Here is an 18,970-nt window from a genome sequence, read left to right on the forward strand (position 1 = left end):
GCTTCCTCATAAATGTGGAAGTCTTGGCTTTCCATTGCACTGAATTTTTGCTGCATTAAGCGAATAATGCTTTGGGATCTTCCACACAGTCCCACTGACAAGCACCCCAGAATGTAGCACTTTCTAGACTCATGAGTATGCTGGAATGCAATTTTTTAAATGTTTGGCTCAGGCACCTGCCATTATATGGAACAACTGGCTATTGATCCCTTTGGTGGGGTGAGAAGGAAGAGTCCAGAAACTGTACAGTTCAAGAAACAGTCAAAGTGATTCATTCGGGGCAACATATCCTTCGAAAATTCACCCTTTTTTCAGTCTTTTCTGGACAAGATTTGAGCCTACCTGGCATTTGGGTTCAAATCTACTATGTGTTTTTCTGTACATGTAGAAACAGGACAAATCACCTCATTCAGACACCTGTTGAAATGATTTACTGACAATTGGACAGCACAGCTAAGAATACAATGTAAACACCTGGCTAGAAGCTGGATACAGATGATTTGGCCTGCCTTGCGGCCATACTCCCCCGTCTCACAGTTCTTTGGAAGCAGTATTGTTGCTTTAGATAGGATTGTTTAGCGCTGCAAGTGAGACAAACTTTGAAGGTACAGTTATATATATCTTAAGGAAAAAAAAAAAGATGAGCCAAAAGGCAAAAGCTTGTCTGTTTTCAAATACTAGTTTTTCTGACAAAAGGTATTATTCCCTCCTACAACTTAAACTCTCAGTGTTCTTCATATACTTTTACACATAGCTTACATAGCTTCCTCATTTATGCCTTTGGCTTCATGTGATATACAGACATGCAGGGATAAGGTAACAGAATAGTAAATGTTAGAGTTAGAAAAGCATCATTTGAAATACTGTTTAAAGCATGTAGTTCCAATGTTAGTGAAATATCCACTTAATACTTTTGCAGTCTGCCTGTAATTCCCTAAATGATGTCACATCCACCTCAATTCAATAGGTTTTCTTAATATAACTTATTTCCACATCTTCAGTCTAACACGTTTTTTATTTCCCAAGCAGAAAATTACTTAATGATCAGCTTTCACCTTCCCTCCAAACAAACATTCTGTAAATCTACATCCTAGGTATTTCCATTTTTATCTTGTTTCCCTCCCCAGTGTGTAGCTATTAAAATAAGCCTGAGTAAATCTGACTTTTCCACTAATGTTTCATCCTTCACTATCAGGTATTTTCAGAGTGAAAATAATGTTAATGTCAGAATATAATAACTATCTTCAAAATTATAATGATGGGTGAACTGGTCATTGTATGAATAGTAACAACAACAACGTTTTTCTATTTTTTATTTTCCTCCTGTCAACAACTTAATTGCTGAAGAACTTTTCAGGTAAACCCAAGTAAATTTCACCTGCCAAATGTCTCATCTTGCTCCCAGCATCACACGATCAGGGAACATTAGGGAAGACTGCAGCTAGGTGGCAGTGTGCCAAATAAATAAATCAATTTAAAAAGACAATTTCTTAAAAAGTGGCTCTTAAATAGCATGAAAACCTAAATAAAAACATTTTAATGTCACATAACCCACAAAGTTACTGTGAATGGTATGCTGTGGCCATGTGGTAAATTGTGACAGGGTAATTAAGACTCCTGCATTTCTTTCTGATTCTAGGAGTGATTCATCCCTAATCACTCAACATTTCTAGTACCAGCATTTATTAACATAAAACAGAAATAGTGATATTTGCTTTGGTCTTAAGAACACTGTAGGCTTAATGAAGTGTTATAAATACATGTATTAGTTTAAGATCCTCACTGAAACATGCTAGATACATGATGTAAAAGGATGTATACATAAACAGACAGATAAATAAGGCATCATATACACATGGTATACTTATGCTGTATATACAAAAATCCTACCTAGTGATAAACCTTAAAAGGCATACACAATCCCCCGGTGCTAGCCAGAATAAAAGGACTAAACAGATGTCCAGCAAAGAAAAAAGCATCCTTCTGTACTTGCAACTGGGCATTTGCAGTACTGCTCTGCAGCACCCCAACCTAAGGACTAGTGGAGCTCCACACTTACCTAAAGCATCCTTCCAGCCTAGTGGCTTGGACATATCCAATGAAGAATTTGTTTCCCCAGTGGGCAGAAAAAGAACTACCACCCTGCACAGGAGCTTCATTTTCTCTCCAGCCTAACCACAAGGTTGCACTGCCTTCTAGGTACTTACTCATCATCTGTAGACAGGAAAGGGAGAAACAAGATACATTCAGCTGTAAACTACTTTGTCTTTCCCTGCTGTGCTTTTTACTTTGGCACAGTATTGGACATGCTTTAATGCAGTAATAGCTGCTTATTTTGGTACTGTAGGATCTGTTACCATTTCTGCTTTAAACTCCATTTTGGCCGGGGCAACTGGCTGCTCATTTCAGGATGCAACATAAATTTCCATTCTCAAGTGTTTTAGCCATACCTTTTTCTAACCAATTAATCCAGTTAAGCTTATAAAAAAGGAATAGTGGTAAATATTTTGGATGCTCAATTTTCTTTTTACAGTTCTGTATCTTAAAATCAGCTTTCACATTAAGTCTAAAATCTGACATGCTGTAATTTCCAATCTGCTTAAAAGATACAGGTTTAACATATGACTAATATGTGTTCTTGTTATAACAGTTGGTATGTTTTTCGAGTGCTTGTACTTAACATATAATTCTTTTTGTTTATTAGTATGCAGTGCTTTATGAACTTGTCTTTTATTCTGATAAATCTTAGACCAGAGATTCATGACATTACACATCACCTTCCAAGGAAGGTGCCTGAACATCACATTTAACATGTTCCTAGATAGAAAGAAACACAAGAGAGCTATGCTGAAACCACAAAGGGTTTTGCTTCCTTTCTTGATGAAAGCCAAAGTCTGTTGGAGTCTGTAGCACGCATGCCACTCCCAGTGACATCGACATTATGTTGAGATGTCAGAGCCTGCAGAAAACCTTACATCCCTGATTGCCTTTTGGAACATCAACAGCACCTCCCAGAGACATTACCAGACTAACAGATGCTTTTCCTTTTCTCTTTACAGGGAACCAGAGAACTATGAGAAACATGAAAAGAAAATAACTGTAAAGCCTAATTTAAATCTGCAAAGGTAGGAATTATCAAATATCCATTCCTATCACATCCTTCTTTTAATCTAGTTGTCTTTTCAAAAAAAATGCATTAAGTAAAATTAAATAAAGGCGCATTTAATATTTCAAAGAAAGTCGCTAGCTGAACAAACACATTCATGCAAAATAAACAAGTTCAGAGGAGGATCTTTAGTTAAACCCTTACAACTAAGTAATCTATGACTGCCTAACTTAAGATATCTTGCACAATGCTGATTAAATCTTCAACAGAAAATGAACAGGGCAAACAGCATACACTATGCCCTCTAGAACAAACAGAAAGTTTGTGTAATGGCTTCAGGTTGTATAAATACATTTCACTACAGTTACAGAAAAATATTTAGAAAAATATAGAAACGTATTTATTAACTAAAATTATTCTAGTGTCTTTTGGCAAAGCATGTTAACGACTCCAATGTCGTATCTAAAAGAAACTATTTTGTGCTAAAACAAAGTAAAATATTCACAATTTATCAAACCATTAGCATGTACCTATTCAGCACTGCATGCAACTTCTTAAAAAGCAAATAATTCAGTGAAAAAGTATTGCTGTTAAACAGTGGTATTAGGAGTAAGCCAGAGGGTTTTGACAGAATGGGCCTCCTGGACACGTAGCACAGTACATAAAAAAAAACCCCTGCATCCTGTAGAATTTTCTCACCAACCATTTTTTCATGACAATCTATGCTTTTAATTTTATGTATTGTATTTATTAGCTCAGAATAAGCTGCTGCTTGTGGAAAGCAACCCCATGGGCCTGGATTTACAAAATATTCTAGCCTGTCTAACCAGCAAGGCAGCTGATTCCCTTCTTTATCAATGAAGCACTTGGGCTCCACTGCGACATCCTTTTTTGGCTGAGACTGCATCAAATGATGGACCTGAAGTGAGAATAGGGATTATAAAGAGAGTAGTATATAAAAGGGTGTATTTTACCAACCTTTCATTAGGCTGTCATTTCAGACTTAATTGTAAATTCAGAGACAACTGTAAATTCAGACAGCAGCAATCTTTAACTCTCTGGTGCACACCCAGTAGCCTGGTCATCAGTTTAAACAGGAATTGGGCTGAGGCTTGGTTATTAAACTGGTAGCTAGAGTCAGGTCTAGGGCTTGTGCTCAGGGCAAAATTTGTTTGCACTGGGAACTGAGGGGAGAAAAAAAAGTTTTTTAAAATTGCCATCCTCACCTTTCCCTCACCAATGGTTTTAGTGTCCTTAGTTACAGAAGAGCCTCACGAAGGCCTCTTCCCACATTCACCACAACCTAAAGAGGAAACTTTTGTCGAGAAGCTGGGTGAGGCACGGCAGCTAAAGAACTGGTGGGAAGGAACCGGCATCACCGTCCGGCTCCTACCTCCGTTTCAGCGCCGAAGCGCACCCAAGCGGCAATCCCACCCGGCCAGGCGCCGCGGAGACACCTCCGACCGCCTCGGACACCCGCCTCCCGCCTCCCTCCCCGCCAACGGCCACCGGGGACCGCGCGCCCCCTCCCCCCACACCGCCCACCTCCCCGCGCCAACCGACGCTCCAAATTCAAACGGGCGGCGCGGAGGGGGGGGAGGGCGGCGAGGGGACGCTGCCTGCTGCCCGTCCCGCCGCCGTCCCGAGGCGTCCCCGGCCCCGAGGGGCCGCCGGCCCGGCAGGCGGGAGGCAGGGAAGGAGGGAGGCAGGGAGGGCGCGGAGGCGGGAAGTCTCCCCGCCCGCCGGGCCCGCGGCCGCCCCCGCCCGCCCGCTCGCTCGCTCGCTCGCTCGGCGGCGCGGGCAGGGCCCGCCGCGCTGCGGCGGGCAAGGCTGGGGCGGCGTCAGCGGGCGCGCGGTGCCGGCTCCAGGGCTTTAAAGCAGCGTGTAAGCTGAGATGCTACCACAGACAGCGGCGCGGCGGCGGCGGCCGCAGCAGCTCCCCGAGCCGAGCCGGGCGCCCGCCTTTCGCCCCCGCCGCGCCGCGGGGCGTGCGAGCGGCCGCCCCGCGGCTCCAGGCACCCCCAGGGCCCCATGGAGACGTCCCGCGCTGCCGGCGCCTTCCTCCTCCTCCTCGTCCTCCTCCTCCTCTGCCCGCGGCGGGGGGCGCGGGGCGGCGCGCAGCGCCCGCGGGGCTGCCCGGCGCCGTGCCGCTGCGAGCCGGAGGGCGTGCTGCTCCGCGTCGACTGCTCCGACCTGGGGCTCACGGCGGTGCCCGCCAACCTCAGCGCCTTCACCGCCTACCTGTAAGTGGGGGCGCCCGGGGAGGGGGCAGCGCGGCGGGACGGGGACGGGCCCGGCCCCCGGCGGTGACAGCGGCCGGGCGGGGCCGGCGCCATGCGGCAGCGCCGCTTAGAAAACACCCGGCTTCAAATAAGTTCCTGATCGCTTTTTAATCAGCGGGCGGGTTGTAAAGCGTTTACGGGTGTCTGGCCGCGCCGGCGCCCGGTGCGGTGCCGGGAGGATGTCTGTGTGATGTGCCGTTTAGAGGGTAATTAAAAGCGGTTGCAACAGCAGAGCCTTGATTAGATCTGCAGGGACGTTATCTTCACCTTTACTTCCCGGGACAGGGCTTTGAACTGCGGCTGCTGATGATTTAATCTTTAACAGATCTCCCCGCGGGTGGAGGAAAGGCGATAAATAAGGCGAGCCCGCAGGAGGAGGCCGTGCGGGGCCGGCGCGCAGGTGGCGGTGCCCCGCGCCGCGGCCCGAGCCTCCCGCCTTTTCTTTTCTTCACCGATTTAACGCGCTTCTTGGTAGTTACATGCCCCATAACTTGTTAATTTAATCCTTGCCCTGCATATCCAGCCTATGTTGTATCAGTTTCTGAACGTGTCTGTCCGTCCATGCGTTTGGACATGCCGTTGGCATGCTTGCTGCTATGGTTACTGTAAAGATGCTTTCAAGGGATTGCGTGTTTGTGGTACCAGAGTGGTAATTCTGAACTCAATTCTCCCTTAATACCGTACTTCAAAGAAGGACATAAGGAAATTTATGTCTAAGAAAGCGGACGAAGCTAAACTAGAAACGGCCTTCCTAAGAGAAGAACGTGGCAATACAGACAAGGTAGAAATGTAGTGCGACCAATAAAATGCAAGTATGCATTAGGAGAGAGCTTAGGTCAGTAAAAATTGCATTGGTTTAGAAAGACAATACGCAACTGAAAAACTTTTTAAAATACTATAAAAAATTATTTTAAAGTAGAGCAGAGTTTTGGCCATGCACAATACAGACACAGACTTCAAGACATACGTGAAATTTGCCACTGGTTTCAGAAGCCGCAGGTGAGGATTTGGGGTGTGAGGAAGACGCTTGTGGTGCTTCAGAGAGTCATAACCAGAAAAATAGGTAATGAAGTTATAAACGTAGACTTAAAATGTATTTAACCTATGTCAAGAAGTCAGTGCCCCAAATACATGATATCTTGGAGGAATGCTAAACTGGAAAACATTTTGGGGGTCAGAAGTTTAACTGTTCTATGAAGAAAGAGAACATAAATGTGTATGATGATGCCAAAATACCGCTGCTGTGGACTTCTGCTGCTTAAAAGCTACGTATCTCCATCTGCCTGCTCTACAGTAGGGTGGTGGTCTGGTCCACGTTTTTGTTTTTAAACCCTCTTCTTCTTTAGCGTGGGAATGTCTTTTTCTTGTGAAGAATTCAGTGCTGTTCAACAGCATACACCCTGAAGTGTAAAAATTCTCCTGCAGGATAGGACTTTTAAAGGTCCAATGCTGTATACGTGCAGTATTCCAGTCAAGTGTGTAAAAGACTGATGCGTACACATAGGCAACTACATTTACCCTTTTCCAAATGTACCAGGCTGTTGTGTTTGGATTGATTAATTATTGCCTACTTATGCAGAGCTGTAGCTCTCCATGCCCTCCTTCCATAAAGAACTGTCAAGTCTCATTTTCTTTAGATGGTTAAGTAAGCTTTAAAACATGCCTGCTTGTTAGAGGTGTTTTCCTCCTTGAGCAAGATAGTGGCCAATCAGATGCTTTCTGATACAGATATTTTTCCATATATATTTTTTTTTCAGCAGAACAAAAATGTCTTTTTCCACAACGACAATTCTTACTTCGGAACAAGCAGGAAGTTAAGACTGTGTGCTCGTGTTAGCTCCCTTTCCATCAAAAAAAAAAAAAATCTCTAGTACAATCTCTTCTTGTATAGTGTACACTTCTGGCCAGTAAGTTTGTGACACTGCCTTTTTTCTAAGTGTCTGTCATTCTTATCATATCTGGACAGTTTTACATAGAGTAAAGAAAGGTAAGTGATTTCTTGGTGTGCACTAGAAATCATATGAGAAAATTAAGTGAAAAGTCAGTTCAAGTTTGTTTTGTTTTGGAACAGATGCAGGTAGTAGACCATGATACGTTATGGTGAACTGAATTCTGTGTGTTTTGTATGATGGTGCTCCTGCAGTAGAGCTAAATGAAATCTACAGATGGACTTGTTACACATTTCTGTATTCCCATTTAAATTCCCAGACAGCAATTCTTCCTTCCCCATCAAAAATCTTTTTTATTTATATTTAAATATATGCCATGATGAACTATTAGACTTTCTAAGAGAAATAGAAAAGAGAATCCAGGAGTTTCCTTCTATTCCTTTTTTTCTTCATTTACTTTTAAACTGAATAACATACTCTGTGTATGTAGTTCCTATTGACATTAATGTGAATTCCTTGTGTTGATGAAGGGCAGCATTAGCTCTCTGTTTCAAATTAAGACCATGTCACTCTCCTATCAGTGCACAGTAAAAGGAAGAAGTTGGAATCTACACGTCTTTTGCACATGGGACCCTTGTTAATTCTCAAACCACACCTGTGAATTAGTAAAGTGTTATTACCATTTACTATGATGTGGAAAATTGAGGCAAGGAATGGCTTGTTCAAAGTTAGAGGTAAGTTTATGACAAAGCTAGTAATTAAAGCCTGGATGCCTATCCTAACTCCATTCTTTAACCACAGGCTCACCCTACTTCTCCTAAATAATTACTCATTAAAAATAGTGTAAAAACAGTCAGCTCCTATTTAAGGATATTTAGTATGACAGATATTTTAAAAAATCTGCTTTTCATATCTTGTGTAATAACAAAATGAAAGATAGCTCTTAAACATTTTGAGAGCCTTTGTTGCATGCCTGGATAGTACAGAAAAGTAAATTTAATTACAAATGCCAGTGCTATCTAACAGCTCAAATGTTGCATTCTTTGTGAACAAAAACCTTCAGTGATTTTGGTGGTGAGGTTAGTGTGGAATTCTAAGTGGAATATTTTCATAATGTTACCACCTTAAATTGTCATATGGGTATAAATATTACAGCATACGGTGTTACCTTTTCCTTTATAATTTATTAATGAGTTATTTTGAATTAAGTGCTATTTGCATTAAAAAGTGTGATTTGGAATGGTTCATAAATGTGCATGGTATTTGTAACATTTGGAAAAACCCTGAGTCATATGACTTTTAATTCTTTCTAAAAATAACTTGTTAAGAAGAAATTATTTTCCAAAAGTGTGATAACAGTGATTATATGATAGTAAAATCTGTGCATATGAAACAACCACATATTACAAGGTTTAAAACATTTTCTTCTTCCAGTAAATCTTGGAATTTTGGCCTTCTGCTTCATTTGTTTCCATAATAATGTATTTGATGATGATTATTCCTGCAAAGCATACTCATAGCTTTTAATGTTCTTAAGCATTAGAAAATTTTTAAGGGCAGTTAAAAAAAATCCGGATTGTGTCACTTTTTCTTTTATGTTTACTTTTTGAAGGTAAAAAGTACATTTTCAGAAGTTAACAGCATTTCTGAAATAAAAGTTGATTGTTTCTGTGTCAGAGGAGTACCCCAAAACATTAAGATCAACTCTTTGGGGAAAATATATGCTATTTCAGTCATTCATTCCAGTCTCACAAGGCAAACTCAGTCATGCCTACTTCTTCATCTAAGATATGTTGAGAGGAATTGCAGGTTTTTTGAAGAGATCAAATAGCAAGGTATCCTCTTGTGAAGCAGCAAGCTTTATAAGCTTGCAATGTCCAGATCCATTGATAGGGTGTAGGTGTTAAGTAGCTAGTAAAGTACTTGCCTTATCTTAGAAAGTACTTCTTTACATAGCTACAAACTTTATAAATCATTTTTCTTCTTTCTACTTGAAATAAATTAAATGATTGCCATTTGGTTTCAGTGAATAATCTGAATATTGTCCCAGTTAAGGATGAAGGTGAATCTAATTTAGAACTTAGTGATAAAAGCCCCCTTTGAAAAGAAAACGGGGTAAATTCCTCTCTGTCTTGGCCATAGGAGGTATATAGAAGTAATTGTGCATAGATAAATTGGAGGTGCAAAAAACTGAAGAAGTCAAAGCCCATTTAAAATACAAATGTTTGAAAGTTTTCAAAGGACTTACCTTAAATTCAAAACATAATGTAGCAATTCAAAATTTGTTCTCACAAAATGATAACTATATTTTTTTTAATTGATTAAAACTGCATTTAAGAAGGGAATGTCACCCTCTCCTCCTGACAATACTATGCTGAAGAATAACTCCTTGCACTGCTGTCTAAACTGTGCTGCTCAGGAGGAAAAAACACCCTACTCATACACACTGCTTCTCTCCTTTATGGCATTTGCTCTGTGGAAACACTGCATAAAATGACAGGGAAAAGGAAGCTGTCTCTAAGCTAGCAGAATATCAGGAGCTGGCAGGGTGAAGGCACCTTCAATCTGGTTTGGTATCTGAAGTGCATAGGACAATTGGCCGGGCAGAGGGAGCCCGACTCCAGCTGAGAACGCGTGCACTGGGCTGACCTTCCCAGTCAGCATGCCAGCAGAGATTAGACTTTTCTCAAGTACTCCCTTGTTAACCCAATCTTTTCTTAAATGTCATTTGTCTTTCAAGTGCTTAAAATTGCTACCAACTTTGCAGTCTGGATTGCTTTCTCCTCTTCTATGTTTGTTAGCCAAAGATAATATTTCATTCGCATGCACTACTTAATTTTTATTGATCTTTTTTTCTTTCTTTTTTGGTTGTTTTCCCTAACTTATTTCCTTGAAGTGTCCAGCAGATCTGATTCTTTTCTCTGTGAAAATCATGGTGAGTAAGGTGTGGTTCCTTTGGCTTCAAGTAGACTGACAGAGGGCAGAACATGTTGTGGTGTTTTTGACATACAAAAACAGCTTTAGGCTTCAGCTAAAGGAAAATACCATAACCTCTTTAAAAAGAATGAGATGTGATCAAAGCATGCCTACTCCTCAGGGATTTAGCAATTCATGTGGCAAATCTGTGTTCCATGCTTGGTCCTCCTTGCTGAGAAGGCCTGAGTAACTTCAGTGGAATTTTACTGATCAGGTGTGAGAAGTTTCATGTCTGGAAAGATAAATGCAGTAAGGGAGGAGTAAGTCCTGAACTGATGTTACTGTCACCTGGTGAAGGAATGCTACCGTCTTCCCTCTTTTGATATGGGGAATTAAAAACACAAAACTAAGACAAGCAATGCACAGCTTATACTATATGACTTATGGTATCCCCACCTTTATTCCCAAGAAGCATGCTTTTTTTTTCTAAAAGTGTACAGGCAACAGCTTGGATTTTTTTTGAATTAGTAGTTTAGGAATGAGCACAGAAGTGGCAGCACCCTCGCAGAAATACCATCTTGGAGTATCTTTTGCCACTTAAATCAAAAAGACTTCATCAGCTGTTGCTCAGAGAAGTGATTACTCAAGCTGATGGAGCACAGGCCAACTAGTGGTATAGTAGGCACAAGCAATACCTGGAACTTCATGCAGGAGTGAAATGGGATAGCCATGCAGATCACGAGAAGTTAGTACAATATGTCTCCAGCTTCTCAAAGCATTTGCTAAGACAGTGCATTCTGTATCAGCTTCCAGTTTTACTCCTTTGCTATATTTTATTATTTTTTAGCTGTGAGCATTTGGGTTTTGGAGTAGCAGCCACAACACTATGTTCAATCCCAGAAAGAAAAAGTTGCAATTTCATGTTTAGACACTGCCACAAAAAATGATTATTCTGAAGGCTAGTGTTATCGTAATAATCAGCCACTCCTAAATTAAGATTTTATTGGTAACAAATGGGCTCTTAGTTTGGGTCCAGTTGTATAATTTGGCTCTAGTCCTGCAAATACTTATTCAGATACTTAACTTTAGTGTCAGGAATGGTTCCACTGAAATCACATGTGCAAATGTTTGTAGGATTAAGGCCTTGTGTAATTTAAAAATGATTACCCCAAATATGAATTCATTTGTGTGGAATGATTTCACCAAGGTGTTCTGCCACACTATCTCGTTACACAGCTTAGTGAAGTATTATGCATATCATAAATCATTTAAAAGCCCGCATTTCAAAATATTTTGAAATCTGATATAAAACATACATTTATTTTGAAAAACATTGTTTTATCACAGTATTAAGTTACTTAATTGCAATTAGGTAATTTTAAAGTCTTGTTATTAAAAATTGACAAAATATTTTGCATAGTAATACTTCAAAAAAGGTAAGTGCCTTCTTTTTGTACAGGAGATATGGTATTGTGTGCATGGAGATATAAATATATATATATTTTTTAATTTGCCCAAAGCCTATCAGCACAGTATAGTACAAACAAAAGAAGGTCCCACTACAAAACTTTTCTTTCCTTTGCAGACACTTGAATAGATGCTTCCATTTTTATTGAGAGTAGCTCTGATTGGTAACATTACCAATCTTAAGCGTGTGTAAAAGTATTTACTAGACTGAGACTTAATTTGTATTGCAGTTGTTTAAAAGTTTAACCTTTTCAGTCTTCATGATGTTTTTAGTCATTGTATCATATTGCTTTTCCAATAAGAAATACGCAATAATTTGACATTACTGTTTATGAAGGTGGAGGGAGGAAAAGATGACATTTGGTATTACTACTTCTCCATTTTCTTCCTTTTCCTTTTTTTGTTAGTTTCTTTACATAATACTTTGTTCTGCTCTGCTTGAGGAAAAACATTACTGCACTGGTGTTGCATAGAAATAGAATTTCCCTAATCCTTGTTTCTGCAGCAGTAGGCATCTTACAATGCTAGTAGTACCGTGTCTTCTGGATCCTGTGATAATATAAATCTGGTCTAAGTGAATGAGAGAACAGATGTGAGATGATGTCAGCATTAAGGGAAGTATAGCTGCCCTGATTTGGCATTCACTGAGTTTGTAAATGAGTCTCTATGTACCTCAAGGGGAGAAGTGGGTCATAGCTGGCAAAGGAAGCAAGTAAGATAAGACAAAGCTTGCTCTCAGCCATCACAGAAAATTACCTGTTCTGAACTACCTTGATGAGTAACTTGCATTTGAGTTTTTTTTTTTTTTTTTATCACTGATCAGTTTGGCTTAGAGGGCTGCCTCAGAAATTAAATCCTTCTGCTGTTGGTCTCACACGTGATGAGGTTTAGTTTGTATATGTGGTAGAGGATAGAACAGGTTGTCCATTGTTCAGAAGTGAAATTGAGGGAAATGAGATTCGTCCGCATGCAGCCACAGAACCCAAAGCTCTTTAAATGCCCTGATTCACAGATGTTGCCATGTTAGACCCATGAAGGAAAGAAAGGAACAAATGTAAACTGCTTCTGGGTAGATAGTTGTAGCCAGGATCTGAGCAGCAAGACCTTTGGGTTCTATTCCAGGCTACTGTAATGAAATAATTTACAACTTTAAGCAAGTCACTCAACTTTTCTGTACTCTTACTCTATACACTTACATGATGATTGAGATGGCTATCTACACCTGAGTTTGACTAATTCAGTAGTGCCTGATAAATGCTGGAGATCAGTAGATTAAAAATACTTAATGAAGTGCTAATTATGACTATGACATGGTGAAATACAGTGAAATCCTAAAGGATTTTCTTCTCTTCTTAAGGATGTCTGTTTTTCAGTTTTGCTCACAGCTATCTTCACAGGCTGAACTCTGATAATGTAAGGATCTTATTGAAACAAGTAGAATCCACACAGGCACCTGAAATAATATTTGACCTGCTGACAAGAAAATACAGGTTCCATATGCTTGGTGCGATATGGAAGTATTGTCTGCACACACGCTGAAGTTGCACAAAGAGAGGATTTGGAAAGGGGCCAAGAGAAGTGCGCGTTCAGCCCTGTGACCTGACAAGGGTCTCAGAGAATAAATTCCAATCCTGTAGTGTCCCCAGTAAAGCTTCAGTATATTGACTTTCACCTGCAACCGGTACACAAAATTACAGGGAGATCAAGAGAGGAGCAAAAAGTGCATTGTGAAGAGAGAAATGTTGTTTAACTTGGGAATCCATCTGTACTGGTCCTACAGAGCAGAGAAATGTGGATCTCATCAGGCAGCTCAACCAGTTTTTAAACCCTCAGGAGAAGTGCCTCTAATGCAAATCACAGTTTACATTCACAGGTATGTAGTTTACCCTTACTATATTGGATACAGTTATCTTGGCATGACTATTATCAGTCACATTTGTGATTGATTGGCTGCAGTAGAGAGAGTGTAACCTCTAAGTATGATTATGGTGAGGTGGAGAACATGGGTTTGTACTACTGCCACTAGATGTTTCTAAAAAATAAGTTCAAGGCACCGTGAAAAAGTAATTTAGAGCAAAATAAGGGGTTCATGTGGTGTTATTTAGGTATAGCACTGAATAAAGGACAATGTGAAGCTCATGATCCTGAGAACAGCGTAAGGAAGAGCTCTGAGTACCTCAGTGTATGGAGGCTACATGTCTTTACCTGTTGTAAAGAGTAGTGTGAACTGTTGAGTGCCAGGACATTACCTGTTTCTGTCCAAGCAGAAGATGTGAAAAGAATGGAAGGGACAAGTATCTTGAAACATACTACCTGCCTGAAGGCCAGAGATGATGCAGAACATTGCTAAACAAGTTCTTAAAGTCATGAAATGACTGTTTTTATTATAAAATGCTTACTGAAATCAGAAAGTAAGAATAGAAAATGCCAGTGTGTAGGAACAGGTATATGTGGAAGAATTTTGAAGAGAAATTATTTTGGGAGTTATTTGGATGGGATTTTTTAGAGGGAATGGAGTAAAAAGACTCAGTGCCAGATTCATATCTGCATGTAACTGTGTATGTATAATTTAATGAGCTTATGCCAAGAGAGACTTTAGGGGTTTGTTTGTGCTCTGCTTACTAACTACTAAGAGAACTAATGTGGTTCTGTGGTATTGGTACTGCTCAAATAAATTTAGTTTGAAAAATTTGAAAATTACAGAAAAGCATTAAGTAATATCTTGAAAATGAAGCATTTACTTCAGTTTTTCATGAATGTGCCCACTCTAACAGCTTCTTATGTGTTACTGCTGTTCCAGGTGTTTGTCCCAAAACAAATAAAAGTCAAAATTGTTTTTAGAAAAAAAGGCTTTAAACATAGAGACAAGTTATCGTTATTGTGTTGTTTATGCCAGGATGTAGACTGTGCCAGGAGACTTTTGTTATATAGTGGAGCTGTTGTCAACTATACAGACTTCCCAGCAGCTTGGGGAAAGTGGGATTTTGTTTTTCAAAATGTGGGGGGGTTCTTGATAGTATTCAGTGAAAACTGCAACAGATTTTTGTAGCAGATGCTTACATAGCACTGTGATACATTCATTACATTTCTTAGAGAGAGCCATCCTGCCAAATAGAGTTATGAAAATCACATTTCTCCACATATTAATGCCTCAGATGTTCTGCCTTCAGTGTCTGTCTCCAGTCAATCTATAAAGAATCCTGTAAACCTGAAGCCACATGTGGTCCGTTTTCTACGTTTATCATCAATCATGGATATAGCATCTTATAGCCGTGTAGCTCTGTGTTCCTGCCTGCCTGACTGTAGGGGACTGCTGTAACAGCATCAGATTTCATAAGGAATTTGCAATATCCAGAATGACTGGATGATATTATTTACAGAGTTGTATCTCTATGTGAGAATTATATAGGGAAACACTGCACACACTCAACATGCTACTAGCTTTTTTTTTCTGATAAGGGTTTATGAAAACTGATTATAAGCTAGTTCCAATTCTAAGACTGAAACTCCTTTTGCTTATATGGATTGAGCTCTTGGTATGTCACAATTTGTTTTATTGCAGAGGTTTCTGTTGGGTCATGGTGAGTCTAATCTAAGGGAAAATGTTCACTCTCTGCAAATGTCACCATCTGGGGAGTACACAAACAAATTTGCTTTTAATATTTGGTGAGTGAATAATTGCCTAAGTACATGATGATAGTAATTGTAAATGATATTCATTAGTGGTTTTGATTATGTCAGCATAGAGAGCTTGTGCATTAAAAGTGTTCACAGCTCTTACAAAGCAGCATTAAAGTGGCTCTTTAAAAAACATGTGCTGATCAAGATTAGACCAAATGACAATAAGCACTCTATGTGTCACAGTATGAATTTGGTAAATGGCTGACTGTCTTAGCCACAGGATAACAGAAAGACAAAAAGATAACAATACTCTTTCCCAGCAATGCATTTTTCTCTGTTCTTTCAGTCACTAATATCACTACAAACGTTAAAGATACACAAAATACATTTCTAGCTGTAGTTTGGTGAAACAAAATCACATGTGGAATAAACCTTCTATCACTTCTCTTGCTGTAATGTGATGATTATCAGCAGGGATTCTAGCAACTATAATATTTGGTAAACATACATTTATTAGCAAGTTCAGATGTTAATCTGAATGTTCCTCTGTGCCAGCAAGTCCATCACAATGAAATGCTTTGGACCAGTACTGTCCAATATGACTCTTTAGAATAAGGCTGTCTGAAAAAAGCAGGTAGTATATTTGTACACTGTTTAATTCTCTGAGCATCTCCTGGCTTATTAACACAAACAAAAGTCTTCAAAGAGTATAACAGGCAAGCTTGTAAATTAGTTCAGTTGGGGCAGTTAGAGCAGGTGTATTGCTGCTGCAGTGACCTTGCATGTGCTTTGGGAACACATGTTTCAAGTCTGTGTAAGCTGATCTGAAAGAAACACTTCTGGGCTACACCAGGTAGGGAGGATGACACAGAAGAAATCTTCTTCTCTATTTACCGTGACACCATTATTGATAAAAATGAAATGTAAGATGGAATTTCTCAGTACAAGAAAGAGGCTTTGAAGTTGCATACTACGGTACATTCTGCACCGTTGTTTCAGAGCATATTATTCTTGAATAAATATTTTAACAAAGTTATGTATTAAGTGTACACTTTCCACTTCTAGTTAAAAAAGACACAAAGTTTTTGAATAGCTTGTCATATGTCAAGGAAGAATAGTAAAGTAATTTAACTGAGCATAGATATTGATCTCAGCCCATAAAGATGTATGTGTGGAGAATTAAACCCCCAAAACATTCAGGCATCTAATTCAGTCTTTTCTTCTAGGTCATCATCTATCAGAATAGACAAATACAGCTCATGTGAAATTAGGATTTTTATTTCCTATTAATAATCTTCTGTTTTGTTTCATTTTTTTAATAATCTTTCTGACCAGGTTGCTGACGTGAGACCATAAACTAATTTAAAAATTATGGTAGAGCATCCCAAGCACAAGGGAGATGCACAAAGTTTCATTAATATAATATTTTAGACACTAAATTTTGATGGATAAAAATTCTGACTAGACAAATTAAAGTACAAGTTAGGCTGTAGAGTAACATCTTGAAACATGGGACAGGGAGTGGACCTGCATTTTTTTCTAAAAGGCAATGAAATAATACTTAGGTATTATATACCATTTTAAAAAATCGTTTTGAGATATCACCATATAAGTATATCGGTGAAGTTGAGTGATATTCTAAAATGAATAAAAGATTGCTTTTATCAATTCTGTACCTCATGGTGCTCTTTCAGGATTTAACAAAGTGCAGTTTGAAAGTTATTAAGAACAATTTCCTAAGGGATATTGGAGTAGACTTTATGCTGCTTCTAAATTCTGGGCCTGGAAGAGGCAGGTAGTGATACATTGCCATTTTAAAATATTTTTCATTGTCAGGTACTTAGGACAGCAACATAGCTCACAAGCAAATTAGGAAAAAACTCTAAGGCTGCTTAAGAAAAGCAGTCCTGGGAACTGTTCTACTATTCAGAATTGTCAGGCAGAGAATATAAGCATCTTCTATCAGCTTCTGAGGATATTGTCTTTATGCTGTAGTCTCTGGTCACGAGAGAGATGGTTACTTAAAGACAAGTGAGCCACGTTTGCATTGATCCTCAGCTGTGAGAAGTCACTGAAGCACTGTTCTCTTGTTCTGTTAAAAATCATTGAGATCTGGCAGAACTGTTAATTTCTTCTTATGCTGTAGTTGAAGTCATTGGCTTTTCTTGGATCTTAATAGACATACCTTATTCTTAAATTTTAACATGTAGGAGATCTGTGTAACTGTAAGCTTTGCTAATTCTAAATAAAGATCTCTGGTAAAATGATTATTATGCTTACTATTATCTATGTTCAAGGGAAGAAAACAAATGCATACTAGTGCAAATGCTAGTATCTGGATGCTAATAATTTCAGCTGATTCAGTGCAGATGCTTCTCACAAACTCATTAACTCTTGTGCTTAGTACAAAGTGTAAAATATATGAAGATATATAAATTAATGTAATTTTTCTCAGTATTTGAATCTTTCATTGTGTCAAGGTAGAAAGGCTTTTGAAGTTCTATTACAGATTACATCTTTTCCTCAGACAGAAAGGTACCTTATATTCATGAGAGTTAGGCATTACCTACTTTTGTATACAGGTGCAGATCTAACCGCTTTGTATTCGAAGGAAAAATAGATCATTATGTGAGTGGTGTGACACCAGGCAATCCAAATGTGGGGATTTTTACCTCCATATTATCTGCCCAATGCCTGGTCCCTCCGTAGTAACCCTGTTGTTGGCCATCTGCATCTTTCAGTGTCCATACAGCTTTTATGACCTCTGTCATTGCCATCTTTAAGCTATTAAAATAGGAAAGATATGCCTCACATCAGAAACTAAAAGCTTTTTCAGGCTTCAGTACTTACTCTTACAGATATAGGAAGAGATTTTTCATAAGATTTTTCTAGCTATCTAATCAGAATTACAGGTTTCTTTGTCTTTTTTAAGACATTAAATGGCAAGATGAAGAACAGATACCAGATTTTTTCCTTTGTAAGTCACAGTTGGCGAAACACACATCTATTTGTGTGTACTCGTATGTGAGCTGTGAAAGAGGTTCTCACAAACATTTGGACCTTAGAATGTTTATTTTTACATCAGTTCTTGTATGCTGTATCATTTAAATGTGCCTCATACTCACCTTGGCAATCTGCAAACCTATGCATCTACAGTGATTAAAAGCAAGACTATGACCACAAGTGTATAGTAGAGAATAGCCATGTGACAGCCTGCCTAAACTTTAATCTTCAAATCACTAACCAGTTTTCTATCATGTTCCTAGGTCCATCGTCTTTTAGAAATACATATTGTCATATAAATCTGCAGTGAAAATTGAGTGGTCTTGTTATCACAGTGAACTGTGTGAGTTCTAGTAAGATAGAGCCAAGTTATTAAAGATTGTATGAATTATAATTAAAAAATGGGGAAAGTTGGAACTGAATCATTAGGCAGACTGTGTTCTGAAGGGCAGCATAGGAGACTGCAAAATGAATCAGTCCAAGATGACTAAATCAATACCTCATTCTAATAGTGGCCACTCCTACATACTTCAGAGAATATTTAACTGTTAGGTTGTAAGTGGAGACAAATCTTTGTAGCCCATGATATTTAATATACTTTGAATATTCTTATTCCTGAGAGCATTTTGACAGGATTCAGAAAAGGTATATACATGTCAAAATACTGTTTTCAGCCTCATGACAAC

The 18,970-nt window shown here is 39.2% G+C and overlaps 1 protein-coding gene across 1 annotated transcript in view; it reads left to right on the forward strand.

Annotated features, from left to right (window-relative positions):
* The first annotated feature begins 5,137 nt into the window (after positions 1-5,137).
* LGR5 (leucine rich repeat containing G protein-coupled receptor 5) overlaps positions 5,138-18,970 on the forward strand; it is a 92,040-nt gene continuing 78,207 nt past the window's right edge. Inside the window, exon 1 of the mRNA XM_062567781.1 lies at positions 5,138-5,349. Within this exon, the coding sequence (XP_062423765.1) occupies positions 5,138-5,349 (212 nt within the window). The remainder of the gene's footprint in view (positions 5,350-18,970) is intronic.

The sequence above is a fragment of the Rhea pennata genome, chromosome 1, assembly GCF_028389875.1.
Source record: "Rhea pennata isolate bPtePen1 chromosome 1, bPtePen1.pri, whole genome shotgun sequence".
In the NCBI taxonomy this organism is placed as follows: domain Eukaryota; kingdom Metazoa; phylum Chordata; class Aves; order Rheiformes; family Rheidae; genus Rhea; species Rhea pennata.